Here is an 18,321-nt window from a genome sequence, read left to right on the forward strand (position 1 = left end):
TTGTATTAGTTTACAAAGTAGAAAAAGAAAAAAAAAAAGTCTGACCAAGAAGTACAGGGAAGTACAGGGGGAAAATACTGCTATTTGTGTAACCAAATCCAAGGTTAACAAGGATTTTTGTTAGTGAAACATCAGTTTATCCAGACTACATTATTTCTCAGGTAAATAGAATCATATTTCTTGTGTGTTAATAGCTAGTCTGTATTTGTTTACCAGTTAGAAGTCTCACTCTGTTTATTCTTCAAAGTCTCAAAATCTTTGCTTCACTGATGTCCCGTGTATCTGACATCTTTTTAATGAGTAATAACTTACGAGCTGTCACGGCCATTTCACATTAAGTTTACCCCCTCATCATTTCCTGTGGCTTTACGGTGAAATATATATTTACTTAGTGACTTGGTATCCCATTTCTGCCCCTAAAACGATGGTGAACTTGATGAGAGACTCAGTGTGGGAATTAGGTACTTGCCTCTCAGATAATTGTCAATTACAAAATAGATTGGATTCCAGACCTCCCAATTTTCCTGGCCAGGGTGAAAAAGATGTTTTGAGGAAGATCTGATCAGTGAAAGAGAAGATTGTTGGTGGGAGTGGGGGAGGTAGTTTGCGTAATTTCCTTTCAAATTTTAGAAATTCATGGCCCAGGCTGTTGCTGAAGCTCATTGTTGTTGCTTCCCAGGACAGGCAAACGTCTCTGACCTCCCTAAGCCAGAGAATACAGAAAGAAGCTGGTGAAAGAGGGAAGGGGAGGCCGGCCAGCTGGTGGAAGCATGGGTAGTGTGGGGGTGGGGTTGTTAATTAGCTTTACTTGTCTCACCAAGAGCCAGTGGCAAGCAGATGGCTGCACCCTTAATACCACCCATTTTTCGTCTTGTAGTAGTTGATCTTGTGGTCAGGCAGAAAGCCTGCACTTTTTTTTTCTCTTCAAAATGTAGAAGTGGTGGATAAACATAAAAAGGGGAAAATCTATATTTAAATATTATACGTATCTAAGAAAAATAGATCTTATCTCCTTACATCTTTTGCAAAAAGTAGATGCAGATTCATATTTTGACAAGTGAGAGTGATTTGTTCTTTCTATTACAAAAATCAATCTAAACTAATCAAACTGTGTCTGGATGTCTAAAAAATAATCAAAAAATGATAAATCTGGCTGTGAAGTTCAAACTCAATACCACAGCATCTTGTATTTGGAGGAGAGGTTGACTTAAAGATAACTATAAGATTCATCAGAACACATGTCACATGTACTAATGCTGACCTCTTGGACACATACTAGCAGTTTCTAGGGGGTGGGGACTGTGGCTTGATTATTTTATAATTTCTCTGGAGCTGGTAATAATGATTAGTCACTGAAAATTTATTAAATGGAATGAAGCTGTGGTAAGTCAGTTACTACTACATGTACTATTCAATATTTATATAATTGTTGCCTTTATGCCAAGTAAACATTAGTGAGCATGACAAAGTAAACAGTTAACATTCTGAAAATGCAGTGTTGTAACAGGCACTGATTTTTCTCAGTGCTGATATTGTACTTTATATGCTAAATTAAAGAGTTTTCAAAACTGGAAAGTACGGACCCTAATATCTATTTTTGTAGAAGAAGGGAAAGGAATAACTATTTACTGAGCACTGACTATGTAACAGGTAGACCTTACATACATGATCATATTCAATCCCTTCAACATCCCTGTATGGTAGTTCCTACTCTGCTTTTTACAAATGAGGAAATGGAGGTTCACAGATGTCAAGCAAATTGCCAGAAATAGCATAGTGAGTGACTTAGCAGGATTCACCCTTGGGTATGCCTGACTCTAAAGCCTACACTGTCCTGCCTTTATTCTACCTGAACCCCAGTATCTCCATTGGTCCCCCAGTGTTCTCAGTTTTATCTGCCCAGTGATTGATCACGTCAGCCCACTCTACCTCTAAAGCAGTCTCCACATTCTTTCTCGCCTCCAGCCCCAATGGTAGAAAGAGATCTGGCATCCAGATCTCCATCTAGTTAACTCTCCTACACATAAGTCATTTTTGGAGCTTGAAAAGACAAATGGGAAGTGAAACAGTGTATTACTGGTAATCTGAACAGAGCATTAATTTTGATCCTAAGATGCAAATCTGCAATTCCCTTCTACCGAATTTCCAACCTTCACATTCACCTTGCGTTTGCTAACATGTGATACATGTATCTTACTCTTGTGTTTGATATTTATCCTATGGGCTGAAATGAACATCTTTTAGACCTAGCAACATGTAGGACGTTAACTAGATTCCATCTGGGGCAGGTGATACATCTATTGTTCTCTTTCTCATTGCTTAGCATGCCACACTCAGTTGTTTTAATATGCATTTTAAATCAAGTGGTTGATTTCCTCCAATTTCTTTATGACCAAGTTTCCTGGAAGCATTTGCCATGACATAGTAAATCTGAAACTGAGATAGGCTGTTGGTATTTAAGGAGAAAAAGTCTTACATTGTATGTCGTTTACTATTTTATCAGCAATAGATAGTCACAGAAATAAACATTACAGATCAGACACTTATTTTCAGACAAAAGTAATAGAAAATCTGTTTCCAAATGGAATTCTTACAGTCTTTAAATAATTGTTTTGAGAAGTTTTGAGAGTATCTCTTGACTTGCCTTCTAGAGTTCGTTGTTCAAGGAAGTATGAAAAATATCTTTTAGATGAGGTAGACTCATTATGAGAAATGAGAGATTAGTCAGGGTACTTAGATCATTGTTGTATGTTGCTCTACTCCTGTATGAATGTCATAGCCAGAAAAGTGACAAAATTTTATCCTTTGCACTGTCCCCTGGGGAAATTCTGCTACCTTAAAGAGTCTTATAATTTGGTCATAATGATAGACCAGAAGCAATAAATATGCTTGGTTCCAAATGACTGCTATAGATGATAATGCCATGAAGGTTCATAGGAGGAATGACATCTTAATTATTTGGGGGTGAAACAGACATTCTGAATTCACTTTACTTTTAAAAATGAAAATACTGGACTCACCCCTGTCACTTCCTTTTCCCCTATGACAATTGAGATTTTGTTTCTCCATCGTTCACTTGAGGTCAACCCAACCCAAATCCCTTAAAGGAAGTATATAGTAAATGAAAAAAAACTAAGAAGTTAAGACTGGGAAATGAAACCAATTTCTTTTAAATGACAACAGTCTTCTGAAACCTTGTGAAGAAGTTGATTCAAGTTACCACAGGGTGATTTTTCCAAGCGAATGTCACAGTGATGGAACTTTTCTGCAGTCATGGCTGTCATGGTGGGCTGTCTGACTAGTTATGGTCTGTAATGGTAAATGGGCTTATATAATTCTGGCTGTAACTCAAGAGTCCCAGAGAGACTAAGGGTAGAGTTATGTGCTGTATTTCCTTTATGTTCTCCACTGCAGTGTCTCATAACTTTATCATCCAATGATCTCTCTCAATAAACATGAAAAATCCCATCTGCCCCTCAAACCTGAGAAAGCCCTTTAAAAACAGGGTGCTTTCTGACTTTCTCCACCACACCAGTTGAGAATCACAGCTTTTGAGAATCACAGACTGAAGCTTGCCTGACCACAAAGATTCAGTCAAACTTTTAAATAAATATGTTTATTAAAACAATAGGTAATTTTTTGATACCATAGATTTTGATAATTCCCCTTTTCTTCCCTTCTTCCTCACTCTCACCTGTTTGTAAATTATTTCTCTATCCTTATTGAATTAAACTTGTGGTGTGTCTTTAGTGTTTAGAAAGTTGTTATAGTAATAAAAGAATTTAGGTCCTTGGATGACTAGAGATCTGTATTTGTATCTGGTAATAGAATGATCGTGTCCAAATAGGAAATCTTATAAAATAAAATCAATATAGTAGTGAAAAACAGAATTTCATAGGTAGAAGCTATTATTTTAGGCTTAGTTTTTCTTTACTAAATTCTCAGTTTTTTAGTATTCATATTCCAACCTTATCAAGACAAAAATGTCAATAGCTCTCAAGTCACCAGTTTTACCCTTAACACCTGACTTCATTATTCAAATGCATCTTTTAAATCTTATTAAGTCATAGGATTTAAAAAAAGTGGTTTTATATAATTTCTGGCTCCTGAAGAAATCACACAGGTTTACAGTAGGGTTTAAAAAAATGAAGAGTCCACAGGAAATTTAGAATTCAAGCAACACATAAAGTGGAAATGTTACCCACTTACAAAAAAAAAAGCTTAAAAGTATATCTTATGAGTTTTAAAATCTAATCTGTAAGAGACCAGATTATGCTTTCATTGTGGTAAAATTTACATATAGTGAAATGAACAGATTTTAAGTGTACAATTTAATGAGCTTTGATAACTGTATTTATCCATGTACCTATGAGCCTGTCACTCTAGAAAGTTCCTTAATGTCTCCATCCAATTAATCCTTACCATGGTAGACAACCACTGCTCTGATTTCTATCACATAGATTACACTTACTTGTCCCTGAATTTCATATAAACCAACCACATAAAAGTACTTTGTATTGCTCAACATAATGTTTGTGAGATTCATCCATGTCATTGCATGTATCTGTAGCTCATTCTTTTTAAGGGCTCAATAGTACTTATACCATTATTTATTTGTCTATTCAGTTGACAGGCATTTGGATTATTTCCAGTTTGGGCCATTATGAATAAATCTACTATGAAGACTTCTTGTGCAAGTGTTTCAGTAGACATGTGCTTTCATTCTTCTTGGAAGTAGGACTGCTGGAATACAGGGTATGAGCATTTTTAACTTAATAATGAGCATTTTTTACTTTATATATATAACTTTATAAACAGTTTTCTGAAGTGGTTGTGCTATTTTACATTCTCATCAGCAATATATGAAAGTTTGAGTTCCTATTTTACTCAATCTACGTGTAAATCAGAGAGTTCACTAATTACTTTTCAATGTCATCTCTTTGCAGAGACTTTAACAGAATGTTTTTCGTATTATTAAATCCCAGGTATGTGGGTATCCAAATTCTGGATAATATTTGCCCATATTCTAATATACATACTAAACATAGATAGAAATATTCCATATAAAGTGTAGAATCATTTCACTTTATGGAATAGTTCTATTCCTGAAAAATTATATATAAAGATAATTTTTTGTAAATCAAACCACTTACTGAATAAGACTATCCCTACTTCAATGTCCAGTTAAATCTTCTTTTTCCATGTTGTCCTCTTATTCTCTAATTTCTTCATTCTCTAAATTTTAGCAGCCCCAGAGATTTGACCCTTGCCATCAGTGTCACTCCTTTGGGCCTTTGTCATTCATGGCTTGATTGCCTAACCTATTTATTTGCATGTATACATTTCATTTCCACACACAAAATACAATACCTCTATAGAGGGAATGTCCCACACTTCATGCTTTAAAATTTTTCTTTGATAGCATGTGATGCTGTGGCTTACACTCAGGAGCTACTCAATTTCCTGCTTAATTTGTTTTCTATTTTTGTTTTGCTTTAGGCAAGGCATAACTGTGATCTTATGAATCAGCTTAAGTGATGTACTTGTTTTAATTATATGATCACTTCCTCCATTTTCTATTTTTCTTGCCTAATGTCAGCCAAGCCTAAACACTGTCGACTAAAATCTGCTTCCCTTACCACCTTACTAACTCCCAGTGTAAAGGACAACTACACAATGGTTTGAAATAAAAAGCACACCATGAGGATGTTGGGATTCCATCTGGGGTTTTCCTCTAATTCTCCCTGGAGGTGTGGGTTGCCATTTCCAGAGCTCTACAAAGTACTGAATCCATTGACCAGTCTCTGGGGGCTGACATTCTTATCAGCCCAGCTCAGAGAGCATCTGTCTGTAAGTGGTTTCCTCTTCCCCACCACAGAGGCCTGACGGGTCCTGAGTGCACCTACATTACTTTGTTCATGCCTCCTTTTTAGTACTGGGCACTGTGAGGCAGAATTTATGTAAGTGAATGCTTGGTTATCCACAGTTGAACTGGTGAGCGCCTCAAAGTGGGGATCATGGACTTCAGTCATTTTTAAAAAAATACATTTTTATTGAAGTGCAGTTAGTTTACAATGTTGTGTCAATTTCTGGTGTATAGCACAATACTTCCGTCACATAGCAATATACATACATTTGTTCTCATATTCTTCTTCACCATAGATTACAAGACATTCAGTCATTCTTGTTCTGCATATAAGTCTGCAAATGTCTGCTGAGTAAATGCATGGATTAATGACTGAGCAAACGAGTATGACTTTTCAGGTATCGTGAACTTTAATGATTTTCTGTTTTAATGGTTTTTATATGAGAATTTTTAGGCCAGAAAAAGTACTACTTTATTAATTCTTTTGCTCTCCTTCCATGAGGTTGATGTATGCTGTTTTCGTTTGTACAGCATCCCCTCTTCTCTTTTGGGGATGAACTCCTCATTCTTGACGGAATCCCACCCTATCTGGTTTGGTGATACCACGCTTGATTCCTGACTCTCCCCCTCACTCCTGCCTATTGAAGGGTGGGTTTTGGGCCTAGACTTGGCCCATCAGAGTACCGCTTAGCTCTGGATGCAGTAGTCAAGTCACAGGTGGGCTTGTGACCCAAACAGTAAAATCTGTTTTCCTGAGATTTGTTATATGTGAGTTATCAGGAGAACTTAGGTTTGGGTGCTTAGAAGCTTTTTAACCCTATGGGGAGAGCTTAGGATAGAATGAAACCTACTTGGGGGGAAAAGCAGTGTGAAGAGATATAGGAGACCACTCTGATGATGAGATTGCAATCTCCCAGAGGCATGGACAAGATGAGGTTTACATATCAATCATATTCAAGTTCAATACCCCATAGATTCTTCATCTTTCTGACCTACCTGAAGCTGACTCAAAGTCCAAGGAGATTCTTACCAATGGTAAGGAGAGCCTCTTGGTTTTGCTCTGTCTCCATTCTGCGCTGGCCTTCTCTATATGTGACTTACTGTAGTTCCCCAGGACGTTGGCCTCTGTCACATCTGTCCTCAATGCTTCTGCTGAGTTTTCTGCAGTCCCACCATCCCTCAAGGGGCCAGTTCACTCAGCTCAGCCTGCAGCTTCCCTGTCCAGTCCACTCATTTCAATCTGTTGGCTTTCCTTAGCTCCTCCACATCCTTCTTATGGGCATAGAAAAGGTGTATTTGCCAGGGTTCTCCAATAGGAGATCCAATAGGAGGTGTATATATAGACAGATTTATTTTAAGGATTTGGATTGTCTGATTAGGAAGGCTAGCAAGTCCAAAATCTACCAATCTACAGGGTAGGCTGGCAGGCTGGAGACATAGGAGGAGCCGATGTTGCAGTTCAAGTCGGAAGGTTGCCTGCTGTTAAAATTTAATATTGCTTGGGAAAGATCAGTCTTTTGTTCTTTTCAGGCCTTTAACTGATTGGATGAGGCCCACCCACAGCAGGGCAGGCAATCTGCTTTCCTCAGAGTCTACCGATTGATTGATTGATTGATTTTAACATTTTTTATTGATTTATAATCATTTTACAATGTTGTGTCAAATTCCAGTGTAGAGCACAATTTTTCAGTTATACATGAACACATATATATTCATTGTCACATTTTTTTTCTCTGTGAGCTACCATAAGATCTTGTATATATTTCCCTGTGCTATATAGTATAATCTTGTTTATCTATTCTACATTTTGAAATCCCAGTCTATCCCTTCCCACCCCCCACCCCCTTGGTAACCACAAGTTTGTATTCTATGTCTATGAGTCTATTTCTGTTTTGTATTTATGTTTTGTTTGTTTGTTTTTAATTTTAGATTCCACATATGCGTAATCTCATATGGTATTTTTCTTTCTCTTTCTGGCTTACTTCACTTAGAATGACATTCTCCAGGAGCATCCATGTTGCTGCAAATGGCGTTATGTTGTTGGTTTTTATGGCTGAGTAGTATTCCATTGTATAAATATACCACCTCTTCTTTATCCAGTCATCTGTTGATGGACATTTAGGCTGTTTCCATGTCTTGGCTATTGTAAATAGTGCTGCTATGAACTTTGGGGTGCAGGTGTCATTTTGGAGTAGGGTTCCTTCTGGATATATGCCCAGGAGTGGGATTCCTGGGTCATATGGTAAGTCTATTCCTAGACTTTTGAGGAATCTCCATACTGTTTTCCACAGTGGCTGCACCAAACTACATTCCCACCAGCAGTGCAGGAGGGATCCCTTTTCTCCACAGCCTCTCCAAAATTTGTCATTTGTGGATTTCTGAATGATGGCCATTCTGACTGGTGTGAAGTGATACATGATTGTAGTTTTGATTTGCATGTCTCTGATAATTAGTGATACTGAGCATTTTTTCATGTGCCTATTGATCATTTGTATTTCTTCCTTGGAGAATTGCTTGTTTAGGTCTTCTGCCCATTTTTGGATCGGGTTGTTTGTTTTTTTATTAAGTCATATGAGCTGCTTATATATTCTGGAGATCAAGCCTTTGTCGGTTTCATTTACAAAAATTTTCTCCCATTCCATAGGTTGTCTTTTTGTTTTACTTCTGGTTTCCTTTGCTGTACAGAAGCTTGCAAGTTTCATTAGGTCCCATTTGTTTATTCTTGCTTTTATTTCTATTGCTTGGGTAGGCTGTTCTAGGAGAACATTTTTGAGATGTATGTCAGATAATGTTTTGCCTATATTTTCTTCTAGGAGGTTTATTGTGTCTTGTCTTATGTTCAAGTCTTTGATCCATTTTGAGTTTATTTTTGTGTATGGTGTAAGGGAGTGTTCTAGTTTCATTGCTTTACATGCTGCTGTCCAGTTTTCCCAACACCATTTGCTGAAGAGACCAGAGTCCACCAATTTAAATATTAATTTCATCCAAAACACCCTTACAGAAACATCCAGATAATATTTGATGACATATCTGGGCACTGTGGTACAGCTAAATTAACACATAAAATTAACCATCACAGAAGGTTAGGCTATTCCTGCACTCCCCTTCTTGCTTTTTTTTTTTTTTTTTGAGGCTGCTAACTACAGTGGTTCTAGAGAAGTCTGCTCTTGGATTTTGTTCTGTTGCCCCAAGATGGAAGGAAACAAGAGACTTTGTTGTGAGGCACAAACCATCTCTATTCTTGGATCTTCCACCTCTATCCTCAACTCAGCTCAGGGATGGGTCAAGGGACCGTGACTCCCACAATGCATCTAGCTTCATACTCTCCTTCCTTTCCCAGCCAAGAGGTGTTTATTGGGGTTGGGGTGGTAGGGATGGGAAGATGGGGTGGAGGGGACTTGTTACCTTTCTTTTCAGGTATTTCTTGCCCCTATATCAAGGCTATTAAACTTAAAAGCTGAGAATGGTATGATTGCCTTTAGCCCTAGTTTGACCATGCCATTCTGGGAAGAGTGGCACCCCAAAATTGCGGTAAAGAGGAAGAAGAAATGAACACACACTGACACCTGGTTGAAACTTCATTCTTTTATTTTACCATATCAGCTATGCAAATATTGTATCTTTCTTTTCCTCTACTTTCTTGAACTCACCTGTGGGGTCTGGAAACAGTGTCCTTACTTTTCTAGATTGATCTAAAAGACTCAGTTTATGGGGAAACTTCTGGCAAAATGAGACAGGAAGGCTGATGAGGAAGATAATTTGGCAAGGAAAGTCTCACCTCAACAGTCTAAGAACTAAATGAATAAATTAAAATGTTATTGAGACAGACAAACCATCCAGCAAGATAAAGTGACTGAAGATTGTGAAGAAGGGAAGTTCTTAACTCTTTGAGTGGGGTTAGTTCTAATTAGAGCAGAAACAGCTTAATTACATGTAAACCCTACACTTAGACTCCAGTCTTTATTGTTATTTGTATCATTCTAAAGGCAGAGATGCAGAATATAGGGTGAGGGGGCATACTTTTATGAGATTAAAAAAAACCTTTTAAAAATCAGATGCATAGGGAATAGTTTAACAGATGCTTTAAAGCTATCCTCAAAAATAATTTAAAGAAAAATATTGTAGTGTTATGACTATGTTTTGGCATAAAAATAAAATGCAAAAGTGCAAATTGATATTTCTTTTTGACTAAATCATGAACTATCAGTAAGATGGAACCACTGAGTTCAAATAATACCACCCATCCCACTATTGCCATGTCTCTAGGTCTTAACAAGCAATTTGAAAAACAATTTTGAACAGTATATAAACTTTACGGGGCTATGCTAAGAGAACTCTATTGAAGATGATAAATACACTTTCACACTCTTAAGCTCTTTTTAAGACACAAAAATTAAAATCAGAGTTAGAAGGGATTCTGGATAGTCATTCAACCTTCTGAAACATGATTTATTCTTTTTTTTGGAAAACATGATTTATTCTTAAACCTGCATGACAAATGAAAAAAGTATCAACTTTGCAAAGTATATTAAATAGAAACAGTCTGGCCTAGTGGAAGACCATGTATTAATTTATTCCTTAATTTATTTCTTCAGCAAGCATATATCAAAGAGATACTACTTTAAAAAAAAAAAAGAGGGATACCACTTAGCAATTTTTCTTCATTTTGTACTACAGCCCTAGCTACCCCATTTGTTTGCACTGTGTAGTCAGCTATCTGCTAGCTATCACTCCCCTCTCCTGGGACAAAAGTGGGTTACTGCTAGCTTTCAGTCTCTCCTTCTTTACTCCCTTCCTCCCCACCTCCATCCTAGTCTTTGTCTCTTCTGCCCAAAGATGATAGGTATCCTGTATTTTTCTGTCCTAGATCCAAATGACACTCAGAAAGTAGGGTAAATGTCAAATACATTCTATGTAGTGAGGTAGCTGTGTGTGTTATGGGAGGGGTTTTAAAGAGTTTAAATGATATCATGGCAAGTTGAGGCTTGGTTGCGATAAACATGGCCTAACCGATAATCAGAACATGTGCACTGATAATTAAGTGAAGGTTTACAGAAAAAATGAGGCAAAATATTTGAAATCACAGTTGTCCCTGAAAATGCAAATATATCATCACCATACTCACGTAGTAATTGTGACTTCTCGTTTACTGGGGAAAATATTGGTGGTGATCAGACTGCAGGAATGATTTACTTTTTTCTTTTTCTTTTTTGTAGGGGGAGGTAATTAAGTTTACTTATTGAGGAGGTACTAGGGATTGAACTCAGGACCTCACATATTCTAAGCATGTGCTCTACTACTTGAGCTATGCCTTCTTCTGCAGGAATGATTTAAATGAGGAGGGCTGGACACATTTAGTATGAAAGAGCAGGGAAGAACTAGGCCTTACGCCAGGGTCAGAGTTAAGCATGGGAAAAGCTGAGAGAATAAGGGAAGTTGTACATTTAGTAAAGTACCTGGCCAAATGTTTACACAATTGCCTAATTCTAAGGCTAAGAGATTTCCATTTTTTTTCATTGCTTTTGATTGGAGACATGCGATTACTATTAGTGAGAATTACTAGTTAGCCATCCCATATTATGTCTAACACATTATATATATATATTTATTTAATTACTGCAAACCCCTGACAAGGTAGGAATCATCCCCATTTTCCTATGAGGAAACCAAGGAATAACTTCTGTAAAGTTACATTGCTATCAAAAGCAAATCCTCAACTGTCTGACTCCAGTGTATTTGTTGTTTCAGCTAATAGGGTATAATCTGAGTTTCCAAAAACAATCTGAGATTGAGGGATTCCATCACCAGAAAGTTTCATGGGGTTGAGAGCAGTAGAGATCACGCCTGAAATCACTTCATACCTAATCTTAAAACTTCGAAAACAGAGAGAAAATAGTTTTTTAAAATTTCCAAAAAAAGTTTTTAAAGCCTAAGTTAAAAGGAGAATAAAGAGTGAAAACCAAGCCATCTGGATTCTACGACATTGGGCCCAGTGCTCACCTTCTTTAGGCCTCATTTATTTATAAGTAATTTAGACTTTCAAGGTCCTTTTATGTTATTAAAATTATCTGAATACTTACTTATAAACTACCACCAGCTTCAAAATCGAACCTTTCCAACTCTCTGTCAATGAGGTTAAGGAAGGAGGTATTTTAGGTGACAGGACAGAAATAGAACCATTAATAAGGAGAGTATCATCACTCATTGAGTGAAATGCATGGAAAATGATATGCAGTTCAGTGACCTTCACTAATTCTTATGTACAAGACATGATTAATATTTTAAAAACATTCTAGTCTCCATTTCTGCCATTATTAAGGTAACTAACTTGTAATTACTCTACACATGCGTCCCTAATAGGTTATGAGGTGGCCTTCTAGTTTTAGTTAAGGGCTCTGGAGGCAATTGAAACCGCCTGGCTTCGAATGCAGTCCTGTTCCCTGCTGGGTGGCCATGAGGAAATTAATCTATTACATGTATACATTTTCAAATGGAAAGAATCCAGTTCCCACACCACAGAGCGGCTGTGTGGACGGATAATCCATGAAAGCCTAGTGCAGTGCATGTAGTAAATTTCAACAACTATTAGCCTGAAAGTTAAAAACTTTTCCAAGGGACTAATGGACATCCTATTAAAACTGTTGTCAATTACATTTTAAGGGATCTCCTTTTAAAGCAAAAAGTCATTTCTGTTAAGTTTTCACAAGTTTAGATTTTGATGCATCGGATTTCAGTGAAGCATGACAATGAACAGTCTGTTCTATTTACTTAGTTGCATGTTAATCATATCACTTGTGAGGTGGTTTTGATTTTTATAAGACCCTAAATTGTTAAGTAAACGGATCAGGGGCCGCCCAGCAGCACTGCTTTTTCTGTGGTCTTTGCCGGCTTCGAGACACGCGTGCGTCAGTTTATGGTTGGAGGTGTTAAGACACACAGTTTTCCATCTGAGAGAAAAATAAAGGCTTCCTGCACTTGGAAGCAGCACACAGTGGGTTCTGAACCTGGGACACTAGCGCCCATTACGTAACTCCACAGCGGCGGGGCTTCTTGGCAGTTTTCCCAGCCCCTTCGCGGGGCGGGGACAAGGTTACGACGCCCGCGGTCGTCTCGGCCTCTACGAGTTTGCGTGTGGCTGTTAGAGACGTTTATATTTGAATTTCCCTGAACCGCCGGGTGTGGGCGGCAGCGCGGACCCGCCCCGGAAACCTCTAGGCTCCTTCCCGCCTTCCGCCGGCCCCGCCCCTCCAGGGGTCCCCGTGGGGTGGTGGAAAGGCCCGGCCGGCGCTGGGCCCAGGGCTGCAGCGCGAGCAGTCCCCGACGCCCCTCCCTGCTGCCCTCTGTCCTTCCCCTGCCACGCCCAGCCGGGCGCGCTGAGCCGACGGTTGCCGGAGGGCTTGAGTTTGAATTTACAGGCCCGGCCCCCGAGCTGCCGGCTCCCCATTGGCCGGCGACGGTCACGTGGAGTCGCCGGCGCGCGCCGGCCATGTTGGGGAGCGCGGCACAGCGATCCGCGCCACCTCCGCCTCCCGCGGCTCGCCGCCAGCCCGCCCCTCCGCCCCCCTCAGCCCGCCCCTCCGCCCCCCTCACCCCGCCCGCGGCTCCGCGCCGCCTGAGAGGAAACAAAGTGCTGCGGGCGGGAGACTCGGCGGTGGTGGCGGCGCGCGGACTCTGCTCGGCCCTCCTGGCCACCTTCGCCCCGTATTTCCCGAGCGTGTGTATGCGTGCGTGAGTGTGTGCATGCTTTCTTACAAAGGGCGATTTACGATTGATTCGTAGTCCGCCCCCTTGGCCCTTTGTGCTGTAACCCCTCTCCCGCCACCCCAGGTGCTTCGTCCTTCCTCCCCACGCCGGCCTCTCCGCGAGCGCGGGTCGCCGGTTCGTGCCTTCCGTCCAGCTTCGCCCCCTGCCACCCCTTCCGCGGCCTCCGCGCTCCGCTTTCCCCGCCGCTCGCCCCTCCGCTCGCCATGGCGACCTCGACCCCCGTGCCGCCGCGGACGGGCAGCCGCGCCGGCGGCCCTGCCACGCCGCTAAGCCCCACGCGGCTGTCGCGGCTGCAGGAGAAGGAAGAGCTGCGCGAGCTCAACGACCGGCTGGCCGTCTACATTGACAAGGTGCGCAGCCTGGAGACGGAGAACAGCGCGCTGCAGCTGCAGGTGACGGAGCGTGAGGAGGTGCGCGGCCGCGAGCTCACCGGCCTCAAGGCGCTCTACGAGACCGAGCTGGCCGACGCGCGACGCGCGCTCGACGACACGGCCCGGGAGCGCGCCAAGCTACAGATCGAGCTGGGCAAGTTCAAGGCCGAGCACGACCAACTGCTGCTCAAGTGAGTGCTCGCCTGGCCGCCGTGGTAGCTCACATGAGGAGCGAGAGGCGCAGCTCTCGAGGGTGGACGAGTGCCAGGGTGCCCACGCCTTTCGGGAGAGGCAGGGTCTTCGTCTCCGAGAAGGAGAAGATTCTAGTGTTTTTCAGCGGGGGCCTTGAGTTATAGCGATGGTGGGACCGAGATGTACATTTCCCAATCCCGGATACCCAGTAGGACCCGGCGAAGTGCGCGCTTGGGGCCGCCAAGGAGGAGCGCCTAGCTCTGGGCCTCGGACCCCAGGATCCAGAAGGCTTTTCCGCGCGGAGGCCAGGCGGGCGCCAGGTGCGGGGAGGTGGCGTCTGGGCGCGCGCTCGAATGCGCGCCCCGGTTTCCGGCCAGGCCGGAGACAAAGCGTCTGGTGGGTTTGCGGTGCAGGAATGGCCGGCCGGGGAGGACGGGTTGCCCGCCTCGAGAATGAATGAGCTCTGCGCGGGCGGAGAGAGGAAGGGGAGGGACCTGCCTCCGGCGTCCCGGTCTCCCGGGGGTGGGTCCCGCTTTGGCGCGCTCAGTCTTCGCCCTGTGACATCTTGCGATCCTTCTGCGCCTGCTTTGGGCGAGGAGGGAGGGGCGGAGTCTGAACTGAGCGCCACTACCGGCACAGGGCAGGATGGGTTTTCAAGCTCTTTAGCTTTCTGTGGAGGAAGATGTTCTTTAGGCCGAGATAGGCGCGGGCCCTTGGGTGCTTCTATGCACCGGCCTCCGCAAGCTGGGTTTTTGGGTGTCCTGGCCACCGTTCTCCAATCGGCAGACCACCACCCCCCTGGCAGCTGTCCCGTTCCCTAGCTTTTGCACCCCCAAGATATAGTGAGTTCGGTTTTTTGGAGAGACCGTGCTCAGTCCTCACGTCTGTCATTGTGCTGACAGGCCAGGGCAGGTGAAAGGGTGTTGTGGAGAGTTGTGACAAGGGAGACCCACGTAAGGGGGTCTGAATAACTTGCAAGCCTTTGCTGATCCTACCTTGCTACCTTTCTGTTGAGCAAAATGGCATGATTGTCATCAGTAGGCTGCTAGTGTTGATGTCATGATTTAGAAATATGCTAAATTTGCCTCTAGAATTCATGGTCTTAACCCCCCATTGCCAGCTGAAATTTCTGGAGATAATCTGATTCAGATTTTGACTCTTTGTTACCCTGGATGTCTTTTTGTTTATACCTATGTTAAATGTCCCAATCTCTGTGATTTTGTATAAATGAATCTCTACTTGCCCTTCTTGTTAAATACTTGAAAACCAGTTCATAAAGAACGTGTGTACTTAGTAAAAATAAAATAGTGTAGATTAGCTTGTAGTGAAAAACGGTAAGCCTGCTGCCTCTTTCTAGGAAGCAATCACATTTAGCCCTTTTTGTTTTTATTTGAGTATTTAGTTCTGTAGAACAAAAATAATAATAAACGTATATTTCTGTTTCCTGGATTTACCAACTTCTGGAGTCACCTTTTGAAATGGATCACTTCATTCCCTCCTGTCTGCATCTTCCTCCACATTCTTTGTTACTGAATTTCTTCAAATCTTAGGTGCTATTGCTTATGTGATTCGCCATTATCATGTGTACCACTAAGAAGAAAGAAACTGCTGGGCCAACTATGTAGGATCCATCCTGTTGGACCCATTCTGCTTTCAGAGATGTTAAAGTGTGACACATACTAAATAATCTGTTATGTGCTAGTCAATATTCTAGTTGGAGGATATAGAGATTTGAAAAGATAAGTTACTGTCCTTATGTTGCTAAGTGCAGTGGGCGAGATGCCCAGCAAGCAAATAAATATTATATTTTATCAAATCTGAAGCATTTTGATGCTGATGCTATTATAATCTTTCCAGAAGATGTCCACTGAAGGTTTTTGACCCAGTAACAAGACTGCCACCTGGCTGGTTGTAGTTGTAAAATGCTCTGTATGAATTGTAAAATGCATACTAGTTTAAGCAGGATTAAAAGATGAAGAATATGTGTTCTAGAATCAGTGAAATCTTTGTATATGATTATAAAATAAAGCAGAGTGAAGGGATAGTGTGTTTAAGGAAGACCTGTCTGAGGGCTTGACAATTAAAAACAATTTTCTTTAAGATGACAGGTTGTGTGTTGGGATTATGTATATTTTTTAATCAATTTCTTTTGTCAGGATTAGATGTATTTTCTTTTCTAATATGCTGTCAGTTCCTCAAAACGTGCCACATTTTACTGTTATATTTCAACTTTGACTTTCTTGCACAATTTTATCCCTAAATAATCTTTCATTTTTCTTGATTAAAGAAAAATTTGCCGTCCGCATATATTCAACCTTTTTGAAGATATCTAATCGTATCTGTTACATGAATCTCCTTTCTTCTCTGAAGCTCTCTGCGTTTAAGACATGCTGTGCAGCTGACATTCTAGGAATTTACCCAATTTAGATCTAGTTTCCTCCTGGATCACAAATTTTCCTTTCCTCATTTTGTTGAAGAACGTCCTTAAGAAACTTACTCAGAAAAGATGGCAGGCAGTAAACTTTCCAAGTCTTGTGTGTCTGAAAATAACTTTGATTTTTTGTCTGATGCTTGATCGATAGTTGGGCTAGGTATAGAATGCTTGTTCACAATTTTTCCTCAGAACTTGGAAACTATCTTGCCATGTTATCTTCAAGCCCTCAGAAGATTAGGCTAATGTCTACCTCATGCCAGTCACAGTTATTTTCTGTTGGTAATTACTTTGTTTTTCCTTTTTGGAAGCTTTGAAATTTTCTTTTCTGGGATTTGGAATTTGTTTTCTGGGATTTCATGGTGATAGTTCTAGGTATAGGTATTCTGTTATGCATCATAGTTCTTGTAAGTGGGTCCTTTCCATTTAAAGTCTTGATATTTAGTTAGCTCTTGGAAACTTACTTTGTTCCCTGACTTTTCTGTGCTCCATTTTCTTTGTTCACTCTTGTTGGAATGTTGAACCCTTAGGTCTCTTGTTTTCTCATAATTTTTTTTCATTCTGGGAAATTTGACTATTCTCCAGCTCAATAGTGACATTTTAAGGGCAGAAATTATACTTTTAATTCCAATAAATCTTTTTGTACAGATATTTCTTTCATTCAGCTTATGTCTATTTTAAGGATGCATTATTTTCTTTAACCTGTCTGAGGGTAATATTTAGGGTTTTCTTTTTAAAATTCTCTTCTGTTAATTGGGTTATCTTTTTCCTCCCTGGTCACTTGTTCTTTTCATTTGGCTTAGTTTTTTTTCTTCCTGCTGATTTTTGTCACTTTCCTTGGTTGCCTACATTTTCAAGTGAAGGGCTAGATCATGCTAGAATGTTACTGCTCCTGTTGTTTAGGTGGCTCCTCCCCCCTTTTCTGAATGGAAGAACAAGTTAGAACCTCTTTATATATGAATAGGTGTACTCTTGGCCAGCTTTTGGGAAGGCCTGCAGTTCCATTAAAGGGTGCTCAGGAGGGCCGGGTGTAAAACTGTCTCATGAGTTAGTCCCCCATTTTAAGTTGGTCTCACTTTCTCCTGTAGCCCCCGTGTGCATGTTTGTTATAGGTACTTCTATCTACATTTCATCCATTTGCAATTTGTTGGAATGTCTGCTAATGATCCCTTTTCTGTTCCTTTGGGTACTGTGGGTTTATTCTACGTTGTCTACTTTACTGCCTTTTTATTGGGGTCTAGTGGGGAGGTCATTGCCTGTGCATAGTAAATCTTGAAAATCTTGGAAGTTATTTAATTTTGAGCAATAATTGAAGTATAATTTTTAAGATAAAAAGAAGTGTTTTATTGTCTGGGTCTATTGAGTTCTTTTGTTTAAGAATAATTTTCTCTATTTAACTTTTTATTTGGAGTCAGTCTTTGTAATTAATCTATCATTTAGGTGGACTTAGATTAAGAATGCAGTCTTGAGAGAATTTATAGATTCCAAAATTACTTAGTCCCTTTTTGGTTCTTCAGCATGCAACATACCTCAAAGACAAGAATTTGTAGATACCTGCCCTGCTAGGAAGAATTTGACAGCAGCTTCTGTGCAGGTGGTCTCTCACAGGGAAACTGATCTCAGATCTAAGATTTAGCTACTCCCATTCAGTCCAAGCCTAATTATATTTCGTTGGAAGCTTCTTGGGGGAACACTTT

At 40.8% G+C, this 18,321-nt stretch overlaps 1 protein-coding gene and 1 long non-coding RNA gene across 2 annotated transcripts in view; both read left to right on the forward strand.

Annotated features, from left to right (window-relative positions):
* Positions 1-6,256, forward strand: part of LOC123613288 (uncharacterized) — a 47,558-nt gene extending 41,302 nt beyond the window's left edge. The window contains exons 6-7 of the long non-coding RNA XR_012502747.1: positions 4,627-4,755; positions 6,163-6,256. This is a non-coding gene — a long non-coding RNA (uncharacterized LOC123613288). The remainder of the gene's footprint in view (positions 1-4,626; positions 4,756-6,162) is intronic.
* Positions 6,257-13,375: 7,119 nt separating this feature from the next.
* Positions 13,376-18,321, forward strand: part of LMNB1 (lamin B1) — a 45,293-nt gene continuing 40,347 nt past the window's right edge. Inside the window, exon 1 of the mRNA XM_010971779.3 lies at positions 13,376-14,192. Coding sequence (XP_010970081.3) covers positions 13,834-14,192 — 359 coding nt within the window. The 5' untranslated portion in view covers positions 13,376-13,833. The remainder of the gene's footprint in view (positions 14,193-18,321) is intronic.

This window comes from Camelus bactrianus, chromosome 3, assembly GCF_048773025.1.
Source record: "Camelus bactrianus isolate YW-2024 breed Bactrian camel chromosome 3, ASM4877302v1, whole genome shotgun sequence".
Lineage (NCBI taxonomy): Eukaryota > Metazoa > Chordata > Mammalia > Artiodactyla > Camelidae > Camelus > Camelus bactrianus.